Raw genomic sequence first — 27158 nt, 5'->3', positions numbered from 1 at the left:
TTTTCAAAACAACATGATTTTGCAATATTATGTCACAAGATGTCTATCCTATAGAAGTCTGTGTCCACCCAGCAGATGTGTTTTAAGGGTTTTACTGGCGCATCACAATATTATATTGAATTGGTTTTGTGATAAATTGGAGTTCTTAACCAAATTAAAGCTACTGTAAGGTAAGTTTTGACAGATATGCTCCTTTTTGTGACCAAGCATTTCACATTGTAAATCTTTCATTCTGCTTGACAATATAATTTTTTCTGCTCTTAGGTTGCGAGCTTCTTCTATCGCTGGGTGCTTACAGTTGGTTTGGTAGTGTTTGCTTTCTGGCCAGTGCTGATGAAGTTGTGGATTGAAGCAAAGGTATCATAGCTAACATCTGTATAAACCGTTGTGCCCATAGTTAGTGCCTTTACTGTTGTGGAGGGGACACATTCTAGATCACCGTTAGGTTTTTAGGTTGCTACCTGCAGCAGTCTCATGTGATTACTTTGAAAATCCTACATCATGACAGGTCCCTGCATGGATATTTTAAATAATTTAAAGAAGTTTTCCGAGTGTTTAATACCGATTACCTATCTTTAGAATGGGTCATCACTAGCTAATCGGTGGGTCCGACACCCTGTTTTAAGAGGCCACAGAGCTCCAGTGAGCACCTCAGCCTCCTCTCAGCTTACTAGGCAGAGCGCCATCCATTCCATAGCGGCTGTGCTTTGTATTGCAGCTCAGTCCATTAACTACAGGCGTATAAAGAGGCCCAGTGCTCACTGGAGCGCTTCGACCTCTTCAAACAATGGATCGGCGAGGGTACTGGGAGGTGGCCCCACACGATCAGATACTGATGAACTTTTCTGGGGATACGTCATCAGTTTTATACATTAGGACAACCCCGTTAATATGTACTTTGAAAGAGCAACCTGTCACGAAGCGTTATTGTTTTGGAAGTCAACCAAGATTCATTAATTATCAACTTGTTGATTCAGTGTATTTGTCAAGAGAAATAAACATCCAGCAAATTGAGATAAGTATTATAATGATGGGTTAAGTATTCAAATTAGTCAAGTCCAGCTACAGCCTAACCCTGACAGAAATGTAAATGATTAAAGTTTAATATTACTTATGACAAACACATTGTCCACGAAATGTCCAGGCCTACACCAGACCATCCAGATACTTAAGCTTACGGGGATGTTGGAGAGAGCCCTAAGCTTTAATCCCTAATACTAGGCCCTGAGCCCAGGGGCGACTCCTGATGGTGGAGGCCCCCTGTCCTCGAACCTAACTGGACACTCCTGATGTGCCCTAACAAGTAAGGTGGTTGAGAGTCAGGATTAAATGTGGTGGGCTGGTGTAGGCGTGGACAAAGAGGATCAATAACACGCAATGCACAGTGTATACAGCCCTGTTGATACAAATGACTAGCAGGTACACGGTGCAGTAAACTACACTACAATTAAAGGAAGACACCAAATGAATGATAATCCATAATGTCACAGATCTAGTCTGTGTAAAGCCCCGACGCGTTTCCCCCACCGTGTGGGATCATCAGGGGGTGGATACATATAAGATAAATCATCAATAAAGATAATAAGGAAAAAACCATGTCAGACGGGTGGAGACCCAAACAATGTTGGCATCCCTATAATATAGCCGTCTAGCAGGCGGTGTCAAACAACATACATAGTTAAAAAAGGAAATTGGACCAGATAGTATTCCTGGGAGGTCTAGAGGGGTAGACACAGTATCAAACGTCTTGATATAGCGGGCATGTGCAACTCACATACGGCCATCAAACATGGATGTCTGTAGAGAAAAAGATAATACACGCTATATATATGCGTTCAAGTGTACACAAGTTACACACCCACTATTGTAAGACGCCTCCACCAACACCTATCAGATTATAGGAGATCACTCACTAGAGTAAGGCAACATATAGAGCGCATACGTGATCGTGGTTGATGCCAAGAGGTACAGATGACAGTCTTCTAAATAGTGGTGCTCTAGACAACAGGTTGTATTAATGTTGTCCACAGTCTGTTTGACTCACATCCAGTATGATGGGATACTAGAGAAATAGTAATAGATGAGATCACAGCGGAATATCCAGTACCCATGTAAAGTAACAACAGATAAACTAGTTACCTTTAAAGGTGATCTGGATAGTGTAGTCCGGCCCCTCAGGATCTGGCCGTCCACTAGTTGAAGTACACTTAGTGACAAAGGAGTGTATATATGTCAGGTATGCCCAAAGATCATCATCTCATGCCTAGCTGTAATGAAATAGGGATACTTACTTATGATGATGAGTCCCTCAGATCCTATAAAGCCTCCCAGGGTCCACTGTTTGGTCAGATCCAAGTAGCCCTCGATTTATACAGATACCCTAATTAGAAATGCAAACACCTGTTCATAGGTGACCCCCTCCGGTGTATGGTTCGCACGCCTGAACCAGTGCCGGCGTGCGCTCCATTGTGGAACGCACGCCGCAGGATATCTGGTTCAGCCGTCCGGATATGACGTCATAAGGTCTTGCGTTCCAGCGTGGAACGCACAGCGATCTCAGCGTCTAGGTACGACATGACCAGACCGAGCCCTGCGTTCCAGAATGGAGCGCAAAGGACCAGATCGATTAAAGGAGCATAAAATCCTCCCAATGACGTATATATAGAAACATTGAGTAGAATAGGTGCATGGCCAAAATGTATCATCGATAATTAAAAGCCGCTTTTGTAAGCCCATTGTGGTGAATGCATAAAGATAAGTAATATAAAAGTAAGCTAACTAAATGATAAAAGGTAGCTTTGTTATTCTGGATTAATGCTCAGAGGGGTATATATAGATCTATAGATAAAGAGGATATCTAGATGGCAAATAGCTAAATAGAGGGCCATAATGAGGACAAGGAGTTGTTGTAATAGTAGATATGCGGTATATAGAAAGACGATAAACATGGCGGTGAAACATTTATTATTCACCGTTTATGATAGCAAGAATTTGGGTACTTCACGCACCCGGCTCAGTCCAAAAGGATAGAGCTGTCCATCCGAGCCCATATGCTGCAGGGATAAAAGAAAAGAAAAGACAGGGAAGGGGCATAGGGAAAGGGGAACGGGAAGGGAAAGGGGGGGGAAAGGGGAATGCGGATATAGCTAGCATAGGCCAAAGGCCAATAAGTAAAACAGGTTATAGGAAGCAGGAAAAGGTCAATCTTTCATTTAGGCCAAGGGGGGATTGAGACCGGAGTCTATGGATCCATTCGCTTTCTTTTTGTAGGATCCTCCTGTCCCAATCCCCTCCGCGTGGCGATGGATGTATTAATTCAAGTGCCGTGAATCGAAGACATCCTGGATCCCCAACGTGATGGTCATTAACATGTATAGCTATCGGGGTAATAGTAATAGTAGGTGGATCCTACAATAGTTTTGGCCGTATTCAAGAAAGGGCAGGCTTTACAACTACCACATTTATAAATGCCTACTGGTCTACGGTCCAGCCAGGTACCTGCCCTGGCAGGTGGTGTAAAGTGACTCGTTACCAACCTATCTTTGAGACTCCTGCCCCGTCGATAGGACACAGATGGACGTTCCGTAACGATCTGATAAAGGTCGGGGTCCATCCTCAGGATAGGCCAATATTTATTGAGTATTTCTTTGACATCCGGATTAGCGGTGTCGAAGTTTGAAACAATCCTCAACGGTTGAGGGCTATCCGTGATCCTCTTTTTAGGACTTAGTAGGTCATTACGTTTACTAGTTGATGCGTGCTTAAAGGCTTCCCTAAGCACCGATTGTGGATAACCCCTTGCTATAAATCTATCCTGGAGAGCCCTTGCCTCATTGAAGAATGCTTCATCACTGGAGCAGTTCCTCCGAACTCGGAGATATTGTCCCCTAGGGATACCCCGTTTCAGGGGGGTAGGGTGGTAACTGCTCCAGTGAAGGAGAGAGTTGGTTGCAGTTGTTTTCCTATGTATGTTAGTAGAAAGTCGGTCCCCCACTATTGTTACCTTGACGTCAAGAAAAGTAATGCTCGACGGATGGTATTCAAAGGTAAAATGGAGTCCGATTTCGTTCACGTTAAGATCGGACACAAAGCGCTTAAATTGGCAGGAATCGCCCTTCCAGACGACGAAGACGTCGTCTATGTAGCGGGTCCATAGCTGGATATTCTTGGACCACCAGACATCACGGTCTGGGAAGACATAGGTATCCTCCCACCAGCCCATGAACAGGTGTTTGCATTTCTAATTAGGGTATCTGTATAAATCGAGGGCTACTTGGATTTGACCAAACAGTGGACCCTGGGAGGCTTTATAGGATCTGAGGGACTCATCATCATAAGTAAGTATCCCTATTTCATTACAGCTAGGCATGAGATGATGATCTTTGGGCATACCTGACATATATACACTCCTTTGTCACTAAGTGTACTTCAACTAGTGGACGGCCAGATCCTGAGGGGCCGGACTACACTATCCAGATCACCTTTAAAGGTAACTAGTTTATCTGTTGTTACTTTACATGGGTACTGGATATTCCGCTGTGATCTCATCTATTACTATTTCTCTAGTATCCCATCATACTGGATGTGAGTCAAACAGACTGTGGACAACATTAATACAACCTGTTGTCTAGAGCACCACTATTTAGAAGACTGTCATCTGTACCTCTTGGCATCAACCACGATCACGTATGCGCTCTATATGTTGCCTTACTCTAGTGAGTGATCTCCTATAATCTGATAGGTGTTGGTGGAGGCGTCTCACAATAGTGGGTGTGTAACTTGTGTACACTTGAACGCATATATATAGCGTGTATTATCTTTTTCTCTACAGACATCCATGTTTGATGGCCGTATGTGAGTTGCACATGCCCGCTATATCAAGACGTTTGATACTGTGTCTACCCCTCTAGACCTCCCAGGAATACTATCTGGTCCAATTTCCTTTTTTAACTATGTATGTTGTTTGACACCGCCTGCTAGACGGCTATATTATAGGGATGCCAACATTGTTTGGGTCTCCACCCGTCTGACATGGTTTTTTCCTTATTATCTTTATTGATGATTTATCTTATATGTATCCACCCCCTGATGATCCCACACGGTGGGGGAAACGCGTCGGGGCTTTACACAGACTAGATCTGTGACATTATGGATTATCATTCATTTGGTGTCTTCCTTTAATTGTAGTGTAGTTTACTGCACCGTGTACCTGCTGGTCATTTGTATCAACAGGGCTGTATACACTGTGCATTGAGTGTTATTGATCCTCTTTGTCCACGCCTACACCAGCCCACCACATTTAATCCTGACTCTCAACCACCTTACTTGTTAGGGTACATCAGGAGTGTCCAGTTAGGTTCGAGGACAGGGGGCCTCCACCATCAGGAGTCGCCCCTGGGCTCAGGGCCTAGTATTAGGGATTAAAGCTTAGGGCTCTCTCCAACATCCCCGTAAGCTTAAGTATCTGGATGGTCTGGTGTAGGCCTGGACATTTCGTGGACAATGTGTTTGTCATAAGTAATATTAAACTTTAATCATTTACATATTTGTCAAGAGACCCTGTTTCAGTCCCCATTAGACGTTCACCCGACCGTTATAATGTGAGCAGTTTATACCTCTTTTGGGTTTTCTAAATGTGAAATATTATCAAAAAGCTATTTATTGTTTGCAAAGCTTTGTTCTCTATGCAGCTTACTTTTGCTGCTCACTTAACATGCAGAACTGTGCTTCGGAAACAGTGGGATTGATTTTGCAGTTCTGCTTGTGTACGTGCTCTCCCACCGTGCTCTTACCCATATTTACTTTTTTATTTTTTGGTCTTTGCAGATAACAACCGTGAGTTGGGTTCTCTTGTGCTTGCTGCTGGCTGTGTTTCCCTTGATGCCTCTTGTTGGAAGGGAGCCCAACATCACTCTGGTGTAAGATCAACATTGTCTTCTTAAAAGCTTTATATCACATTTAGTATGCACTGATTCATTGAGCCTTGTCAGGCACGTGATGACTGTGGCATCAGGGGGGAAAGGGATGCTATTTCAATAATGAAGCAACCTTCTTCCTTTGATTGGGCTCCTGATGGTTATTCCATTGTACGTGCAGAAAATAGATTTAGATAATTTATAATGTGTTATTTCCTGCTTGTTTGTTTAGTTTTTTGTGTGTGCTTGTTAATATATATTTTCATGCTCTTCTTTCTGGGAATTGTTTGCTTGTTACAACTGAAATACCAATCCATACTTAACCATGCTGCTGAGCTTGTGTAGGGAGAGGTGTCGGCAAGGAGGGACCAACAGCGTCTGGCTTTTCTGGTTTTGATGAGGGAGGGCACTGATCTCCATGATGTATTGATTTATTTGATTTGAAGCAAAACAAATCATAACACAATAGCTAGGAAAGACATTGTGGACCTGCTTACTCTCCCCTCACAGGCTAATTAATAATCCTCTCTGTACACGCATCATGGAGTGGAGAGCAGTTACAAAGAACATCATCGTAACTTTATACCACCGATTTGCTGGCTTGGTTATCGCCCAAAAATACACCAAATATTTGGCACTCGGCAGTGCATTTAAACCTTGCTCTTTTCCCCCCACAAAAAAAACCCCTCTTCTGATAAGCCACACTACTTTTTGGGCAGGGTGGTAAAAGGTAGAAAATGGTCAATAAATGTGTTGCAAGTCATGTACATCAGTTTTTTGGCATAAATTGCACCAAAATTGTTTAACTTAGATTCCTATTGATAGGTGTTAACTAGCTCTGAACAGTAGTAGCAGCAGATCAGATCAGCCCCCCATCAGACCCCCAGCCTCCATTGGCCTCAGATCCCACCCTCATCAGACCCCCCAGCCTCCATCAGCCTTGGATCAGACCCCCCAGCCTACATTAACCTCAGATCAATCCCTCATCAGACCCCCCCATCAGACCTCAGAAAACTTACCTTGCTTGCTTAGGACGGTGCTGCAGATCCAGGACTTGCCGCACCACTTCTTCCAGGTCCGCACAGCATCAAGTCACACAAGTCACAGTGTGTGACTACGTGCACTACATCCTGATGCTGTGCGCGGTCAGTACCCAGTGCACAGCGGGACTCAGAAAGAGACCAGGGAGGGTGAGTACAGCCAGCACAGCTCTGCACTCACCCCCCCCCCCCCCCTTACCTCCCACAGGGTGATGACCGCTTCCATAATGGAAGCGGTCATTAGCATTCAGACTATAAGACGACGAGCTATTTTCCCCCCACTTTTGGGGGGTTAAAGTGCGTCTTATAATCCCAAAATACGATATTAGGATAAGGCCACACGTTCAAGTTTCTTTATGCAGTTTAGAAGCCAAAATCAGGAGTGGGTAACAAAAGGTGAGAAACTATAAAGTAGATCAGACTTTTAAAATCTCATGTACACTATGTAGACATTTTCAGCACAAAAATTGACTTGCAGTATGGATTTTGAACTCTGCAGTATGTCAGTTGTTTGTGTGAGATCTAGTGCAAATCCATGTCAGAATCCTCTACAAAATACCCAAGTAAGGCTACTTTCACATTTGCGTTCAGAGCGGATCCGTCTGAGACGGATCCGCTCATATAATGCAGACGATGGATCCGTTCAGAACGTTGGATCCGTTGGATCTGTTTGAAAATTGAGCCATATTGTGTCAAATTCAAATGGATCCGCCCCATTGACTTACATTGTAAGTCTGGACGGATCCGTTTGCCTCCCCACGGCCAGGCTAACACCCAAACGCTGGTCGGGTGTCCGCCTGCTGAGCGGAGCGGAGCCCAAACGCTGCCAGACTGATGCATTCTGAGCGGATCCGCATCCACTCAGAATGCATTAGGGCTGGACGGATGCGTTCGGGGCCGCTTGTGAGAGCCTTCAAACGGAACTCACAAGCGGAGCCCCAAACTCAAATGTGAAAGTAGCCTTACACATGAGGATTTTGGTTTGGAAACGAAGTGAAAACTGTATGAAAATCTACATGGAAAATCTGCATCTGCTACACAGCTGTGTGTTCACACCCTTAAGGAAAGATTTATGCTCTTTTCTGAATTCACTCCTGGTTTTGGCATCTCAAACCTGAGCGTGTTGGCGCACCCTTAGGCCGAGTTCAAGCAAAGTGGATTAAACCATCTGAATTCTAATCCATAAGCTGCGTTAAAAAAAATGCAGTGGAAAATGTGCGGCATTGGGATTTCAGATCTGCAGCATGTCAATTTATACTGGAAATGTAGGAAAAACCGCAGCAGATTTTTCCACTAGATTTTCAGTCACTTGTGAACCCAGCTGTAAACCCAGGGGCGGACTGGCCATAGATGCTACAGAGAAATATCCAGGTGGTCTGATGCCCAGGGGGCCACCGAAGGCCTCCACGTGACCGCCATCTAACTGCAAGTAACTGATTAATTTCTGAGCCAGCCTACATGTATATGATATTATTTTTCACAGGACACCTCAGACCTTTTTTTGTGCCGTTAGATGATGGATATAATATAAAAAAATATATATATTTAAGGAAAAACTGAAAATTATGAAACAAAAATATTTTTACTTTATCAATTTTATTCTAACTATTACAAAAGGTATCAAGACAAAACATTTCTAAAACCATTCTCGTACGCTTGTACCCTGAAAATGGACGCTTATTTATGTAAATCTACTGGCTGGGCCCGCGGCAAGACTTCATAAGACTGGAGCGCATTTTGGACGCCTATTTTTCTATCGCTCGTTCAATAGCACCGTACTGCCGAAAAATCGTGTACAGTGCCAAAAAGCTGCAAGCCCCTTCAAAGTGAATTTTTTTATGTTATTCATCTTGGGGAAATTTGGACATAAAAAAAAAAAAAAAAGAAAATCACTTTTTTTTTTTTTTTTTTTTAATTTACTTTTATTTTAAGTGAATTAACCCCTTTCTGCCACGGTCAAGGCAGGAGGAGGTTAATTCCCAGCCTGCAGGCTGACATTTCATTTTAAAGCCAGCATGTGGCGCTCTCACCTAATAAACTTTGCTCCCTGTCGGCTTTTAGATTTTACAATGTAATAAACGCTTGTAGCTGGATGCTACAAGCGTGTATTACTGTCTGACCGCTCCCTCTGGCTATGGCACACCTCCCTGTGACGCAAGCTGTCTAAAGACAGCGCAGACACAGCGATCTGCAGTGGAACGGGCCGCCGGCAGATCACGATGTAACGCAATGCTTTTATACGTCGGGTTACAGATAAGAACCTACCGCCACGACGTACAAAGTCGTGCGGTGGTAGGCTAATGGTTCATAGTCCGCACCTGCTTAAACCCTTTCAACACAACTGTATTTAAAGCTTTTGTTTGCCTTTAAAGTCTCCAATTAGTGAAAGGTTGAGTGACTGGTATTACTTAGCTTGTACTGACCCTGAGGTACAGCCTTTTTATTATTGATGTGACATAGTGTATATATATGCATCAACAAAGAGAACAGGTACTACAAAATACCCCAGATATCAAAAATGTATTAGACATAAAAACATAAACACAAATACAAATCTGTAGAGACAATACAGACAGTGACAGCCCACTCATACACAGTAAAATATCGGGTAAGAGAGATCTAACCTGTTCGGTGAATATAATATACATTTGATCGACCGAACCGGCTATACTATACAGATGTCATCTAGATCGGCTATACTTGCATCGCATATTTAAGACACGTTGTTCTATCCTGCTGTGGATACTACAGGTGATTTCTTATAGCCGCTATACTATGGAATCTTTGTGAGCTGCCGCTGTGGGCACTTTGTATTGTCTCTACAGATTTGTATTTGGGTTTATGTTTTTATGTCTAATACATTTTTGATATTTTGGGTATTTTGTAGTACCTGTTCTCTTTGTTGATGCATATTTAGGAGGTACACCCATGCATGCACCAGGTGGTGTTGATCCAGTTGATTGATAGTGTATATATATATGTGTGGTTAATGAGGTTCTGATTGCTGGAAAACCTAAAAGTGCTGAAAATAAAGGACTCCCACTCCTACAGGAGATGAAAAATATTCTAGGGATTAAGAGGTTAAATGAGAGGAACAATTTGGGGCAATTTTTAATCTTTGTTAGGCTACTTTCACACTAGCGTTCGGGCGGATCCGTTCTGAACGGATCCGCTCATAAAAATGCAGACTGAGGCTCCGTTCAGAACGGATCCGTCTGCATTATTTTAGCATATAACAGCTAAGTGTGAAAATAGCCTCGTACGGATCCGTCCAGACTTTCAATGTAAAGTCAATGGGGGACGGATCCGCCTGAAGATTGAGCCACAGGGTGACATCTTCAAACGGATCCGTCCCCATTGACTTACATTGTAAGTCTGGACGGATCCGCACGCCTCCGCACGGCCAGGCGGACACCCGAACGCTGCAAGCAGCGTTCAGCTGTCCGCCTGTCCGTGCGGAGGCGAGCGGAGCGGAGGCTGAACGCCGCCAGACTGATGCAGTCTGAGCGGATCCGCTCCATTCAGACTGCATCAGGGCTGGACGGCTGCGTTCGGGTCCGCTCGGGAGCTCCTTCAAACGGAACTCACGAGCGGACCAGCGAACGCTAGTGTGAAAGGAGCCTACCATACACGCCGCTGCCAGTCACTTCTGTCTCATAAAAGCTGTTATTTACTGAAATTAGTGCTGTAGATTTTTTCCATGCTCTGTGAATATGCTAGCTTCATATTAAAAAAGAAATAAAATCAATATTGGCGTCCCCTAAGTAACAAATTGAATTCAGAAACACGACGGAAACCTTGCTGTTAACAGAGAGAAGAAGTAGAGTTCTGGCAGCAAGTAGATTAAAAGCAGAACAGATAAAATAGGTGCATTGTGATAACTGAAGCGGCCCTTTTATTTTATGCTATAGACATACCAGGTGAACATAGCAAACCATGAATTTCAGCAGCACAAGGCAGGTTTCACAGCTCACTTAAAGGGGGTTGTCCTGGTTTAGAGCTGAACCCAGACATATCATCTTCTTCCCCCACTCAGCCCCACTGACATGCACATCGAAGCATTTTTATGCTCTGATGCTCTTCCTTGCCCTACGAGGAATCTCACAGGCTTTTTCTTGATAGCTGTAAAACGGCTAGGGCAGTGCTAAAGCCCGCCCATCAGTGCCGGTGACGTCACCAGGGACACTGCTAGGCGGTAGCCTCTGCCTAGCAGTGTGAAATTATAAACAAAAAAAAGCCCTTGCCCTGCACGACGATACAGCGCAGAGGAGAGCGATGCTCATGTCAGAGGGGCTAAGTGGGGAAATCTGTGTCTAAAGGAGGTTTAACACAAAAAAATATAGAAAATATTTTCAGGTAAAGGTGGATCATAATAAAGGAGTTATTACTCAATTACTCTTCAGAACATTCAGTCATTTTTAAAATGTCACAAGTTGAAAATAGTGGGGTCATTTATTATCCCTGCACTGGCATAAAACAGGCGTAGAAAATGATAACTGAGACTACCCTTTTCCGCCCACACCATGCCCCCTTTTTTAGAACTGGCATACGTAGCGTGGATGGGGAAGAAGACAAACTAGGATAAATCCTGACCGACACCGACCATTCTACATCAAGCGGGTCCCACGGCTATGCCCTACTGAGGACAGGAGCACGCAGACCGCAAACTCACCCTGCAGGGAGAATAGGAGAGCTGTGCTGGGAGCCATGCCACGTGTGCCATAGGAGGGATCTGAGCGGCTGGCCTGCAGAGCGCTCACAGTGCAACTGATCCAGTGAGGAGCACTGGGTGGGGGAATCGGCCCGCCAGTTGGCCATCTTACAGGCTTCTCTGAAGCACCAGAAAGGGGGGAGGAGCCCAGAAAAACATAAGGTCCTGCCTAAGCAGCACCCTCAGAGCCTTCCACATTATACAGAACAGCCAAAGCTCCCTGTTTGTATTTGAGATACAAACTTAGACTGTCTGACCCACTACACTGCTCACTGATCTACTTATTGGAGTTTAGTATAACTCCAGGGGAAGCATCCTTTGACCCCTAGCAGCAGCTTCACAGGGCCCTGGAATCAGATTTATTTTCTGTCTACCTGCTACTATCCTGACATAACAATGGGGCTGCAAAAACCACAAAGCTCCACCGAAAAACTGTGGGAATTTGCTAGACAACCTCTACCACAGCGGAATGTGCATACCAGGGCTAGTACTTCATCAGATTTATTGGCCCAAATAGCTTCCTTTGAGGAGGAGCATGACAAGCTCACCCTCAAGCAAGTGTCAGCCCAAGTTCTGGAAGCCATTACTGAATGCAAGACATCTTTCACAGGGAAATTAGACGAAGTCAAGACTGACCTGGGGCTCCTACGCCAAGACTTGCATAACCCGCAAAAAAGGGTTCAGCACACCGCAGAGCATATATCACGCATAGAAGACGCTACTGCCACTGTTCCTAGATCCAAATCGGAGCTCTGAAAGCAGAGGACCTTGAAAATAGGCTCCGCAGAAACAACATAGAATTATTGGCCTGCCTGAAAGAGCAGAAGGCCGTATACCAGACGTGTTTATAGAAAAAAGAATGAAACAACTTTTCCCAGATGCAAATTTCTCTCCGGCATATGCAGTAGCAAGGGCTCACAGAGTACCAGCAAAACCTCCCCCACCAGGGACACCACCCCGACCTATGCTTGCAAAGTTTCAAAACTGCAAAGATAGAGACAAGAAGTCAAATATGACAATGCCAGGGTCTCCATCTTTTAGTATTTTTCCATGAAACTACAGAAACAATGCGCCACTTTCATGGAGAAGTCTCTGAATCGCTGGCCCTACGGCGAAGATCTCCGAGGTGCTGAGATTCCCAGCATTTTCTAAGGACTAGCCACTAGATGACGTCAAGAGACTGGTTTGACTAAGTTGATATGTTTCAGATATGTTTACATGTAGTTTCTTGATTATACCTTTATCTACTTTGTCTGTGAAGGTTCTAATTTTTCAAGAAATCTACAGTACGTCCAGTTGCCTTGATTTACTCTTTACAGATATTTATCTACTTTCACTGATGCTGAAGGGCAATAGCAATTATTTATATATACTTAAATGGTCATACCACTATTGTAGCCGTAACCAGCATGCTTCTGCCAATCGTCATCGTAGGCAGAGGCATCCCTAGCATAACTAGCCATTGATCCAGAAGGCAAATATGTCTTTGTACACTATCTCATTGACAACGTACAATACACTTTATTAAGCATTTATAATCCTCCCCCTGGCTCTATGCAAGTCCTACACTTAGCAGCTACCTTTGCGGCCACTTACCCACATGCTAATGTAATCTGCATGGGAGACTTAAATACAGTATGATGTTAGATCTATCCAGGGGTCAAGTCCTGGGAAAAAAAAGTGTGGGAACTCACCCAAAATCCAATGCCACCCGACCCCCACGCCCTTTAAAAAAAAAAAAATATTATATACAGACGTGGACAAAATTGTTGGTACCCTTTGGTCAATGAAAGAAAAAGTCACAATGGTCACAGAAATAACTTTAATCTGACAAAAGTAATAATAAATTAAAATTCTATAAATGTTAACCAATGAAAGTCAGACATTGTTTTTCAACCATGCTTCAACAGAATTATGTAAAAAAATAAACTCATGAAACAGGCATGGACAAAAATGATGGTACCCCTAGAAAACACAGAACATAATGTGACCAAAGGGACATGTTAATTCAAGGTGTGTCCACTAATTAGCATCACAGGTGTCTACAACCTTGTAATCAGCCATTGGGCCTATATATATGGCTCCAGGTAATCACTGTGTTGTTTGGTGATATGGTGTGTACCACACTCGACATGGACCAGAGGAAGCAAAGGAAAGAGCTGTCTCAAGAGATCAGAAAGAAAATTATAGACAAGCATGTTAAAGGTAAAGGCTATAAGACCATCTCCAAGCAACTAGATGTTCCTGTGAGTACAGTTGCACATATTATTCATAAGTTTAAGATCCATGGGACTGTAGCCAACCTCCCTGGACGTGGCCGCAGGAGGAAAATTGATGACAAATCTAAGAGACGGATAATCCGAATGGTAACAAAAGAGCCTAGAAAGACTTCTAAAGAGATTCAAGGTGAACTTCATGCTCAAGGAACATCAGTGTCAGATCGCACCATCCGTCGTTGTTTGAGCCAAAGTGGACTACATGGGAGACGACCAAGGAGGACACCATTGTTGAAAACGAATCATAAAAAAGCAAGACTGGAATATGCCAAACTACATGTTGACAAGCCACAAAGCTTCTGGGAGAATGTCCTGTGGACAGATGAGACAAAAATCGAAGTTTTTGCCAAGGCACATCAGCTGTATGTTCACAGACGAAAAAATGAAGCATATCAAGAAAAGAACACTGTCCCTACTGTGAAACATGGAGGAGGCTCTGTTATGTTCTGGGGCTGCTTTGCTGCGTCTGGCACAGGGTGTCTTGAATCTGTGCAGGGTACAATGAAATCTCAAGACTATCAAGGAATTCTAGAGAGAAATGTACTAGCCAGTGTCAGAAAGCTTGGTCTCAGTCGCAGGTCATGGGTCTTGCAACAGGACAATGACCCAAAACACACCGCTAAAAACACCCAAGAATGGCTAAGAGGAAAAAATTGGACTATTCTAAAGTGGCCTTCTATGAGCCCTGACCTCAATCCTATTGAGCATCTTTGGAAGGAGCTGAAACATGCAGTCTGGAAAAGGCACCCTTCAAACCGGACACAACTGGAGCAGTTTGCTCATGAGGAGTGGGCCAAAATACCTGCTGAGAGGTGCAGATGTCTCATTGACAGTTACAGGAAGCGTTTGATTGCAGTGATTGCCTCAAAAGGTTGCGCAACAAAATATTAAGTTAGGGGTACCATCATTTTTGTCCATGCCTGTTTCATGAGTTTATTTTTTTACATAATTCTGTTGAAGCATGGTTGAAAAACAATGTCTGACTTTCATTGGTTAACATTTATAGAATTTTAATTTATTATTACTTTTGTCAGATTAAAGTTATTTCTGTGACCATTGTGACTTTTTCTTTCATTGACCAAAGGGTACCAACAATTTTGTCCACGTCTGTATATATATATATATATATACTGTATATATCGCAGAAAATTCTGTGCCACATAAAACGTAAACAAAAACTGGAATTTGCGCTATATGTCTGTTCAGGCGTAATTCGTCGCTTTCATATTATAAGCTCCCCTTATATATAATTTACTTACAGTTCTGAAGACTCAGGGGTGCTGACTGGCTTGGCCTCAGGAGTGCTGACTGGCTTGGCCTTAGGGGTGCTGACTGGCTTGGCCACAGGGGTGCTGGCTGGCTTGGCCTCAGGGGTGCTGGCTGGCTTGGCCTCAGGGGTGCTGGCTGGCTTGGCCTCAGGGGTGCTGGCTGGCTTGGCCTCAGGGGTGCTGGCTGGCTTGGCCTCAGGGCTGCTGGCTGGCTTGGCCTCAGGGCTGCTGGCTGGCTTGGCCTCAGGGGTGCTGGCTGGCTTGGCCTCAGGGGTGCTGGCTGGCTTGGCCTCAGGGGTGCTGGCAGGCTTGGCCTCAGGGGTGCTGGCAGGCTTGGCCGGGCAGAAGGAGTGTGGGAGACTGTGAGGCCTTTTTTCTCCAAGCTGCTCCGGAAAAAAATATTTTTCATTTCACCTCAGGTCAGACCACCAATCAGACCCCCAATGTTATTCAGACCTCAGCTAACAGCCCCAATAAGATCCCCAATGTTAATAAGACCCCAATTAGACCTCAGATCACACCTCAGCTCAGATCCAATATGAATGACCCCCAATCAGACCTCAGATAAGAGCCCCATGCCTCATAGCAGCCCCCAGTAGCCTCATAGCAGCCCCCAGTAGCCTCATAGCAGCCCCCAGTAGCCTCATAGCAGCCCCCAGTAGCCTCATAGCAGCCCCCAGTAGCATTATAGAAGCCCCCAGTAGCATTATAGCAGCCCCCAGTAGCTTCATAGCAGCCCCCAGTGCCTCTCCACCAGCCCCCCAGTGCCTCTCCACCAGCCCCCCAGTGCCTCTCCACCAGCCCCCCAGTGCCTCTCCCCCAGCCCCCTAGTGCCTCTCCACCAGCCCCCTAGTGCCTCTCCGCCAGCCCCCTAGTGCCTCTCCGCCAGCCCCCCAGTGCCTCTCCGCCAGCCCCCCAGTGCCTCTCCGCCAGCCCCCCAGTGCCTCTCCTCCAGCCCCCCAGTGCCTCTCCGCCAGCCCCCCAGTGCCTCTCCGCCAGCCCCCCAGTGCCTCTCCGCCAGCCCCCCAGTGCCTCTCCGCCAGCCCCCCAGTGCCTCTCCGCCAGCCCCCCAGTGCCTCTCCGCCAGCCCCCCAGTGCCTCTCCGCCAGCCCCCCAGTGCCTCTCCACCAGCCCCCCAGTGCCTCTCCTCCAGCCCCCCACTGCCTCTCTATCAGCCCCCCGGCAGTGCCTCTCTATCAGCCCCCCGGCAGTGCCTCTCCATCAGGCCCCCCAGTCAGTGCCTCTCCACCAGCCTCATAAAATAAAATAAAAACACTTACCCTCTCCTGCTCCTGGATGCTGCCGCTCCTCTCCTCCTTGTTTTTTCAGTCTGAAATAATGGATCTCAGATGGAAATAACTAAATGGATGCCAATGTGCATAATGGATGCTTTAAATACAGGATCCATACTTTTCTTTATTTTTCTGTTCTTCTGACTGATCAGAAAAACAGATAAATAAATGGTGATGTCAACCCACCCTGAAAGGGGATTTCTAGGCTCTTAAAGGGGTTGTCTCATCTCGCGTTACTAATGAGGCGACACAGTCCCGACCACCTTTTAGCCGGGAAAGAGCAGAGCACTCTGGCACTCTTGCCGTGCATGAGAGCTACTGAAACAGCAGAGCTTGTTGTGCTACACTGTAATCGTAGCTCTTATGCAGTGCAATGAGAGCTACTGAAACAGCAGAGCGGCGGGTTGGCACTGTGTCGCATCTCGACTTAGTAACGGTAAGGTGAGAAAACCCCTTTAATATTGATGACCTATCCTTTTTACTATTCATAGGAGGCCAAACTGCTAAGAAAAGTCTCAGTCCGAAGATTAGCGCTCAGGAACCAACGCGTTACAAGTCTCGCACTAGCAGTCATTTGGGATAGTTATAAAGACAATTACTGATCCACTTTAAATTACTGTCAAGTTAATTAATATTACTTTCCTTGACGTATGACATTAGTAGAAAGGTTGGGTTATATGGGATATTATAAGACTTCTTTGAATGTCAGTACCTGCTACTAGACTTAGATAATGGTTAACGTAGAATCACTGGATCGGCGGTGCACTCATCTCTTCTTTCAACAGGCAGTGTTATGTGTTTCATCTCATTTCCATTTTGAAAAAACAAATATATACTTATTTTTTGTTCCCAGTCGCTATCTCCATTTTTCATTATAAGGAGCCTTGAACCATATATCTGAGGTTAGCAAATACTTCAGAGAATGCATTCCCATTTGAAATATTGCACATCTTCCCCCTTAACCCATGTGCGTACCAGTAAGTGCAAAAAAAAGCTATATCAAATAGGTGATTGCTTTGTCGTCCTTTGTGGAACCCTGTTCAGCATGTTCATAATAACAATGGCTTTAGTTCCAGTTGTCAGAACAAATGTCATGTCCACTATTATTAGCTTGCTAATCCTCTTGGACGGTACGAGGCCAGGATAAATAGTGTGAGAAAAGTTCAACAAGAAAATGGACCTAGAAGTGTATATTTATACAATGTGAAATATGTTCTTGAGTCCAACAGATTAATTTCAGATTTTATTACATTTATGTATGCATAGCCTTATAGGATATGGACATCTTTGTATTATTGCATTTTAATCATTTTGGACTAAAAATATTTTTTTAATGGTTTTTATTTAAAATGTTACAGCTTTCACTTGAAGTGTATTTGCTCATTAGCCGGAGTGGTCAATTTTACACTCAATCCGTGAGGGAGCTGCTCTGATGTGAATACCAGAATTTCTAGATCTGGCAATTCCGATATTATGTTCCTATGCCGTAACAGAATATGAGAATTTAACATGACAATCTGAACTCCTAACAGCTCATATACACTCATTTAAAGGGCTTGTCCCACAAATAATATTCTAAATTTTTCAAACCAGCACCTGGATCTGAATACTTTTATAATCGCATGTAATTAAAACTTTAAAATGCCACTAAGTTATTAAATAAAAATGTATTTGTATAGTTCCACTTGCTTTTCCTTATTTTCTTCATTTCTTTGTCCACATGCCCAGTTCCATCCGTTAGCTGCCTCTGGCTGTATCTAATGTTAGACGCTGTAACAATTACAGGTAGAGATCTTCTGCAAAAAGGACACACCCATGAGTTGTGATGGAGCAAGAGCTGCAGCAGAAAGAACACCCCCCCCCCCCCCCAGCTTGAAATTAAATCTAGAAGGGTAAGGGTCCACACAGACGGACAGTACATGGCCGACCCTATGATAGAAATGCCTATTGCGGACAAGAATAGGACATTTTGCCGGTTCGCAATATGGAACTACGGATGCAGACAACTTTTTGTGGCCCCATTGAAATGAATGGTTCATGTTCATGCAGAGCCAGAATTGCAGACGTGTGAATGGGCCCTAATTGAAGCAATACATGGGGAGATCTCTGGATCCATGTGAAGTACAGGGCTGGTTCTGGCTTTGTTAGAAAGAGGTTGCTTTGTACTATATGATGTCTGATGTTAATTATTTTATATTAGGCATGGGATAACCCCTTTAAGTTGAATGCTTATCAAAATGATAAGAATATGGCTTAAATATGTGTTTATGAGCTGTCAGTAGTTCAGAGATAAGGCACAACAGATCAAGCTGTCAGAACAGCTGCCTGACGGATTGAGTGTAAAACAGAAATCCTGCTAGTCTGCAAATGCACATAAAGTGAAAGCTGTACAAGAAAAATTAATAATTTTTTTTAATTGAGACTAATTGGAAAAAATGTTTTTGCCTAAAATTTTATAAAAATGCAATAATAAAAAATTGCCCCCAATGGTGTCCATAAGTTCTTAACACTCTGGTAACAGCTATTGGCTTATTTCCAATGTCCTTCACTACCTCCTACTATTTTTCTTCAAATGCATAAATTCTGGCCAGTAGGTGCCATACAGCAAAATGTCAAATAAACATAGAGCAAAGTAATACATGTAAGAAACACTAGATTCCTAGAAAGTCTTATGCACACAACTGTATTTTGCGGTCCGCACACTGCAAATGTTCAGAATACGGATACTGGCTGTGTGCATCGAGCAATTTCCAAAGGCCCTTTGTCAAAGTGCCTTAATGGACAAGAATAGGACATGGTGTATTTTTTTAGCCGGAAGGACATGTGGACAGCATACAATGTGCTGACTGCATTTGTCATGGCCCCATTGAATTGAATGGGTCTGCATACAATCCACAAAAAGTGCAGATTGGACAAAGAAAAAAAATACAGTCATGTGCATGAGGCCAAAAAGTATGAATGGTGTTAATTTAGTACTAAAGCACATGAACAAGCTAGCGTATAAAACACAGAGTGCTACTCATTTCCTCCTGGTATAAAGGTGTCAGTGGTACACCACATACATCATTGTAATAAAAGCGCCAAAAAAAAAAGTGTAGGAAATTTACATAATAAAGTGTCATCCAAACATTAGGAAGTTTTCAAAGTACCAATTTGATTTTCTTTGCATTGCCAGCATAAGACAGCAAAATAGCTTCCAACTGCATATGTCAGCCTGCCGCTGAGGCCAGAGAAAAGGCCAGGAACACAAAGGTCAATGTTATTTTGGAAAATCTAAGAGTATTTTTTAAATGTTTTACTGCATCCATCAATTTTCTTTAACACATATACACATACAAGCACATACTGACAGCATGCTGGCTTAGTGGTTAGCACTTGTGCTGCCCTGGGTTCGAATCCACCCAAGGCCTTTATCTGCTTGGAGTTTCCCCTGTGCCTACATGGGTTTACTCTGGGTTCTCTAGTTGATAGGGAATTTAGATTGTGAGCTCCACTGGGGACAGCAAGTGATGATAATGCCTGTAAAGCTCTGTGGAATATGTTGCCAATATATAAGCAAGTCAAATAAATAATACTGTGTATAAAGGAGGACATGTTTCCATTACTCTGTATCACAAAATAATTTGGGAATGTCTGTGTTTTGTAGTCTTTCATTAATAACGGGGAGCTGGCAGTGAGCAGTTTTCATGAAACCTGCGCTAGTCTGATGTGAATAGATTACCTAGCTGCTGAATGTGATGATTAATATGCTGCTTGTCTTCTTCTACAGCGCCTGCGCTGGACTGCTAGCACTCCTCATTTCCCTGGCTTCTCTTGTGTGGCTTTGGAAGAAGAGAGACAGCTGTGTTAAAAGAAGAGATTTCAAAGTGCACGTGTGTCAGGTCAGCATAACTATGAACTACAGAAGTCCCCATAATCCCGAACACGGGGAGGCTAAGGATTTCTATCTAGTTCTTTTTATATTGAGGCTGGTATCTAAACTCTTTCAGAGGAAAGCTGGCCTTGATGCTCCTACCAATCAATCAGATGCCAGCTTTCTCTATTCTCAACAGTACTGGAAATAGGATATATGGATTTTTATTTATTTAATACGGTTTCATGAATAATATCCATTTTAACAGCTAGTAGAGCAGCTCATCAGCTTTTGTTCATGAAGTGCCACATAAATAACGAAACTCGAGAGTACAGGATACATGTATGATTGCTAGGAGTCCAACCGCAAGGACCTCCACTGATGAAGAGAACCGGGATGCTCAAGTCCCCTCTGTGAATGGAGTGCTGGTATGCATACATGACCACTGCTTTATTCTCTTCTAAGGAGCTGCCGAGTACTGCACTCGACTATCTCCTTAAAGGGGTATTCCGGGTACCATAAATATACCTTATGTTTTAGACTAATTAATCATCAATAATTACCTAATATAATGTCTATTTCACAGATATACCGTTCAGTAGTTTTCTTCCTCTGCTACCCACTGTGTTTCCTAATAAATTACCATGGCATTGACCTGGAGTTCTGAGCCTCTGTTAGGTTGAGCATGCTCAGTGTGTTGCTATAAATTCTCTAGCTAAATGTCTTGTGAAACAAAGGGCGTGTTAGTGTGCTGGTGATTACTGAGAAACTAGGGAAAGGAGATGGACACCTCCTAGCAAAACCCTAATCAAAGTCCTGACTACCAGTGTGAACAGACCCCAGAGATAGGGGAGTTCATACACAGGAAAACCTAGTGTCCTAACTCACCCTATAGGACCCTGGTACTAATGTCAGGACTGAGACAACCTGTTTCTTCAAAAGGAAGGATGAACAGGAGTCTCCCTAAGGCCTTAATACAGATGAAAGGGAAAAGCAACACTCAAAATAACCCAAACAAAATACAAAAGGGAAAGAAAACACTTAATTTCAAGTGTCTAGTCCAGCACCAGGAACTCAGCCGAGATCCACACACCAGCTATCCACAACTCAAACAGAAGCTTTAAACCGCATAGCATAGTGGGAGAAACGGTTAACCCTTTCACTACCGAGCCACTTTTCACCTTAAATCGCAGACCGATCTTTGCAAATCTGACGTGTCACTTTATGTGGTAATAACTTTAAAACGCTTTTACTTATTTAGGCCATTCTGAGATTGTTTTCTCGTCACATATTGTACTTCATGACAATGGTAACATTTTGTCAAAAATTTCATTTTTATTTATACAAAAATACAAAATTTACCAAAAATTGAGAAAAATTACCAAATTTCCATTTCTCTACTTTTGTAATAGATAGATAGTAATAACTCCAATACTAATTTATATTCCTCATATGTGTACTTCATGGTTGGATAATTTTGTGAATGCCATTTTATGGGGACGTTAGAAAGCTTAGTAGTTTACAAGCAAATCTTGAAATTTTTCAGAAAATTTCCCAAACCCTCTATTTGAGGACCAGTTCAGGTCTGAAGTCACTTTGTGGGGCTTACATAATAGAAACCACCCAAAAATGACTCTATTTTAGAAACTACACCCCTCAAGGTATTCAAAACTGATTTTACAAACTTTGTTAACCCTTTAGGTGTTCCACAAGAATTAATGCAAAATGGAAAGGAAATTTCAGAATTTCACTTTTTTGGCAGATTTTCCATTTTAATCAATTTTTTCCACTAACAAAGCAAGGGTTAACAGACAAACAAAACTCAATATTTATTGCCCTGATTCTGTAGTTTACAGAAACACCCCATATGTGTTTATAAACTGCTGTAATGGCACACGGCAAGGCGCAGAAAGAAAGAAACGCCATATGGTTTTTGGAAGGCAGATTTCACTGGGATAGTTTTAAGCTGCCATGTCACATTTGAAGACCCCCTTATGCACCCCTAGAGTAGAAACTCCCCAAAAAATGACCCCATTTTGGAAACTACGGGATAAGGTGGCAGTATTGTTGGTACTATTTTAGGGTACATATGATTTTTGGTTGCTCTATATTGCACTTTTTATGAGGCAAGATAACAAAAAATAGCTGTTTTTGACACAGTTTTTATTTTTTGTTATTTACAATGTTCATCTGACAGGTTAGATCACATGGTATTTTTATAGAGCAGGTTGTTATCGACGTGGCGATACCTAATATGTATACTTTTTCTAAAATTTATTAATGTTTTACACAATAAGCATTTTTTTTATAAAAAAAAAATCATGTTTCAGTGTCTCCATATTCTGAGAGCCCTAGTTTTTTTTTGGGTGATTGTCTTAGGTAGGGTCTCATTTTTTGCAGGATGAGATGACAGTTTGATTGATACAATTTTGGGGTGCGTATGACTTTTTGATCACTTGGTATTACACTGTTTGTGATGTAAGGTGACAAAAAAATTGCTTTTTTGACACTCTTGTTCACCTGAGGGGTTAGGTCATGTAATATTTTTATAGAGCAGGTCGTTACGGATGTGGCAATACCTTGGTATTTCACTTTTTGTGATGTAAGGTGACAAAAAAAATTGACCCTTTTTTTTTTTTTTTTTTTTTTTTTTTTTACGGTGTTTACCTGAGGGGTTAGGTCATGTAATATTTTTATAGAGCAGGTCGTTACGGATGTGGCAATACCTAATATGTATACTTTTTTTTATTTATGTAAGTTTTCCACAATGATATCATTTTTGAAAAAAAAAAAAATCATGTTTTAGTGTCTCCATAGTCTGAGAGACATCGTTTTTTTGTTTTGTGGGCGATTGTCTTAGGTAGGGGCTCATTTTTTGCGGGATGAGGTGACGGTTAGATTGGTACTATTTTAAGGGGCATATGCCTTTTTGATCGCTTGGTATTACATTGTTTGTGATGTAAGGTGACAAAAAAATTGCTTTTTTGACCCTTTTTTTTTTTTTTTTATGGTGTTCACCTGAGGGGTTAGGTCATGTAATATTTTTATAGAGCAGGTCGTTACGGATGTGGCAAAACCTAATATGTATACTTTTTTTTATTTATGTAAGTTTTACACAATGATATCATTTAGGTAGGGGCTCATTTTTTGCGGGATGAGGTGACGGTTAGATTGGTACTATTTTGAGGGGCATATGCCTTTTTGATCGCGTGATGTAAGGTGACAAAAAATGGTTTCTTTAGCACAGTTTTTATTTTATTTTTTTCACCGTGTTCACCTGAGGGGTTAGGTCATGTGATATTTTTATAGAGCTGGTCGATACGGATGCCGCAATATCTAATATGTCAGGGGGCTGGATCTTACAGGCTCTCCCGGAAGGCAGCCACGATACCTAAGGAAAGGCTGCCTTCCCTGCCATGGGGTCCCCGTCACAGCAACGTGGGGACCCCATGGACACTGGCACCAGTGAGGATACCTCATGTGCCGCGGTTAGTGCTGACCGTGGCTGTGCAAGGGTTAATGATAGTGATTTCACCGATGCCGGTGCATACAGCAGGGGTCCGGCTATCAGTGACAGCCGGACCCCTGCCGCTGATCAGGTGGGCGCAGCTCTTGCACCCGCCCGATCAGCGCGCTTTACCTGTACTGCGCTGGGATTTCTGTCCCGCATTTCTGCGCTGTATCCTAAGGGTTAAATGACCATAATGGCCACACCTTGGGAAAGAAGGTGTGGCAAGCACCAGAAACAACACATACGTCCTTTGATCCAAATGGAAAACATGTCAGATCCAACCACGTGTTGCCAGTGTCACCGATCTCCTGGGTTGTATTAATTGCAGGAAACTAGAGAGGGATAAAATATATGAAGATAAGGCATTTCAATATGGTGCATTTCAAGCACTAAAAAACTGTGATTCAATGACCATTAATCAAAGATGTTCAGCTTATCCAAACAGTATAGATCAATGCAGCAATACTAATAATAGAAGGTTGTATGATGGGTAACAACATGGGGGTAGTAGAGAAGATGTTACCCTTCTTAAGATAATAATACATATGATTGGAGAAAAGTAAAGTTTTTGGGGATTGGGGACAAGTAAAGGTTCAGCATATGAAGTGGTTATTGTAGTTTATGGCTTATGACTGTGCTGTATGTGAGATGGTTTGAGGAAGATGATAAAGAAATCGAGGGTCAAAGGATAGTTCTTTCTGTCATGGAAAGTTAATTAACTCATCCAGTAATGGAAAAAAAAAAAAAAAAAGAAAACGAGATCTAGAGACTGCTAATCCATTTAGGAGAAATTTCCACTGGGAAAGGCTAAATTTGGAGGTCTGAGAAGGAATTTGGAAAGTGGTTCATTGACGGATGTATTAAAGTCCTGCAGTATGGGTGGCACAGGTCAGCACATAGGGTCCCCTGCTGATGAGTGCTGGCGGCTTCTGATTTCATATCGTCTTCCTTCTTCGCTGAAATTTGCTGTACAGAAGGACTGGGAATCTGATCAATTAAAATGTACTGTAATTGATCCGGGAATACCAGAGGTTTGTGTTAATCACTTTCTCATAAAAAGACTTATCAGATCATATCTGACCTTTTTCTAACTTTTGAGAGTGACATTTGGATTGTTGCCTCAGGAATTAAAGGAATGTTCCATTTAGAAAATGTTCTCAGCAGCAGCAAATTAAAAACATTTTTTTTTTCCACTTTTCCCATCCATTTAAGGCTAATCCCCCTCTGAAAAATGAGTAAAGTGATGGCGCATCATGTAATGGTGTCATTTATTTGCCTCTGAGAAATAAGGCAGCTAAGTTTATTAATTGCTTTTAAACTTCTGCAGCTGTTGCAAAGATTCCCATGAAATCAAATATGAAATAGGTTTGCTTCTCCTAAAACCCCCTATGGATCTGACCTGAAAATTCTACTTTTAGCACATACTGTGCAGTTTATATCCAGAGGCAATATCTTGTGCTTAATTCATGTGTATGTACAAAGCCAATCCCTACAACTGAGAAAAGTCATGTTATGCTGGATTCACATCTGCGCTGCTTCTCCGGAACAGAAAAATGAAAAAATAAATAAAACTGAAGCGCAGGATCTGCCATATGCTGGCAACCAATAAAGCCTGACGGACCTCATTGTCACAGTCAGGTTTAAGTTCCTGTTTCTATTATTCTGGACTTTGTGGCAGAACCTGCACCACAGATGTGAACCTTAAAAATGTAATTTATTACAGAGTTAAACGGGTTCTCTGGGATAGAGCTATTGATGACATATCCTCAGATTATTTGGGGGTCTAACACCCAGCAGACTAGCACTGTACAGTGTGGAAGCAGATGGTGATGGCGCACTAAGCTCAGCTTGTATGGGAGCTGAGCTGCAGTACTCCGCCATGGCCTCTACACATTGTATGTCCTCCTCCAGCTCTGTAGACTCCAGTGCTGCGACAGCCCAAAACAGGTGATCGTGGGGGTGCCAGGTGTGCCCCCCCCCCCACCAGTCTGATATTGATGACGTTTCCTATAGATAGGTCATTCATGTATGTAACCTTCAGAACCACTTCAAAGCCATTTAAAACGGTTTTGGTTTTTTTTTAATTTTTCCTGGCATCAAAGAATCGGTTTCCAGTAAAGTTTTGATTAGTCATAGTGACATATCAAACATTTTCATCGGCGAGACCCCCACCAATCCCTGGGAGGAGGAGACAGAAGTCCTTTCATGGTGCTCACGCCCTCCTCCCTGCAGGTGCCTAAACTGAGAGGGGCCCAAAGACTTGTTAGTGAATCTATTTAGCTTCCTCTCCTGCATTGAGTAGAGCGAGAGAGTGATATGCAAGCACTTATTTCTCCTCATTCTAGTGATCAATGTGGATCTCAGCACTTAGACCCCCACCGATCAAAACTTTTGATATGTCTCTATGACATGCCAAAACATTTCTGAAAACTCAGTGCTCCTTTAAATACTGCATGGGATGGCATAGGGTTATAACATGGCAATGCTCCTTTATGATGCAGACTACGTGACAAACATAACAATCGGACAGTTCGTAGTCACATCCAGGGTTGCTCCCGGTATCACTGTTTGTCTCATTCTTGAGAGTTCTTTGTTTGTTCAAATGAATCTGAAGGCAAAAGGTGAAAAAAAAAAGGAAAAAGATTAAAAAAATAAAAATTGCCTGGAGTAAAGACAATTTATTTCTCAATAATTGGTAATTGCCTAGTCTAAAAGGATCAATGCTAAATAATAAAACTTTTGTTTAGCATCAATGAAAATTGATTCTGAGTATAATTCAGTAATACATTTACAGAGTACAACAATTCTGAAATTGAAATCGTTAAAAAAAATGTCCTTTGTTACATACTTATTATTTCATTTATTTAGTTTAACTTCATTGTAAAAGAAAATATTAAGACATAGTATGATCATAGTTCTGTATCACTTCCGATTGTCTTATGACAACGGAGAAGCAGTTTCTAACCTCTGCTGTCTTCTCTTTTCCTGGCTACATGACACCCCGATCAGCGCTGTGTGTGCAGTGGGGTCCACCAGTAAAATTCATTGTGGGGTCCCACTGTACAGCTACATGCGAATACTACTTGCTCACACAATGGTAGCAGCAAGACGCCCAAGATGATTGACTACGGGGTCCCTGTAGTGAATTAGAGATCCCTGAGAAAAGAGGATACTGGCTGCTGTGCCTCTGGACCTAGAAGTCTTCTCCAGCACCCGATACATCTATAATAATAAGCTGGGTAGTCTCTTAATCGGCCCAGTTTTTCATATTGACGCTTAGGCTGGTTGAGAT

The 27158-nt window shown here is 42.8% G+C and overlaps 1 protein-coding gene across 3 annotated transcripts in view; it reads left to right on the top strand.

The window, feature by feature from the left end:
- The window catches only part of PIGN (phosphatidylinositol glycan anchor biosynthesis class N), a 306078-nt gene that overhangs the window by 199084 nt on the left and 79836 nt on the right, over window positions 1-27158 (top strand). For all 3 annotated transcript variants that reach the window (XM_044295070.1, XM_044295067.1, XM_044295069.1), the window contains exons 17-19: window positions 265-357; window positions 5827-5918; window positions 20272-20383. In XM_044295070.1, coding sequence (XP_044151005.1) covers window positions 265-357; window positions 5827-5918; window positions 20272-20383 — 297 coding nt within the window. The remainder of the gene's footprint in view (window positions 1-264; window positions 358-5826; window positions 5919-20271; window positions 20384-27158) is intronic.

The sequence above is a fragment of the Bufo gargarizans genome, chromosome 5, assembly GCF_014858855.1.
Source record: "Bufo gargarizans isolate SCDJY-AF-19 chromosome 5, ASM1485885v1, whole genome shotgun sequence".
Taxonomy (NCBI): Eukaryota; Metazoa; Chordata; class Amphibia; order Anura; family Bufonidae; genus Bufo; species Bufo gargarizans.
This window is presented reverse-complemented; position numbering and strand designations above follow the sequence as displayed.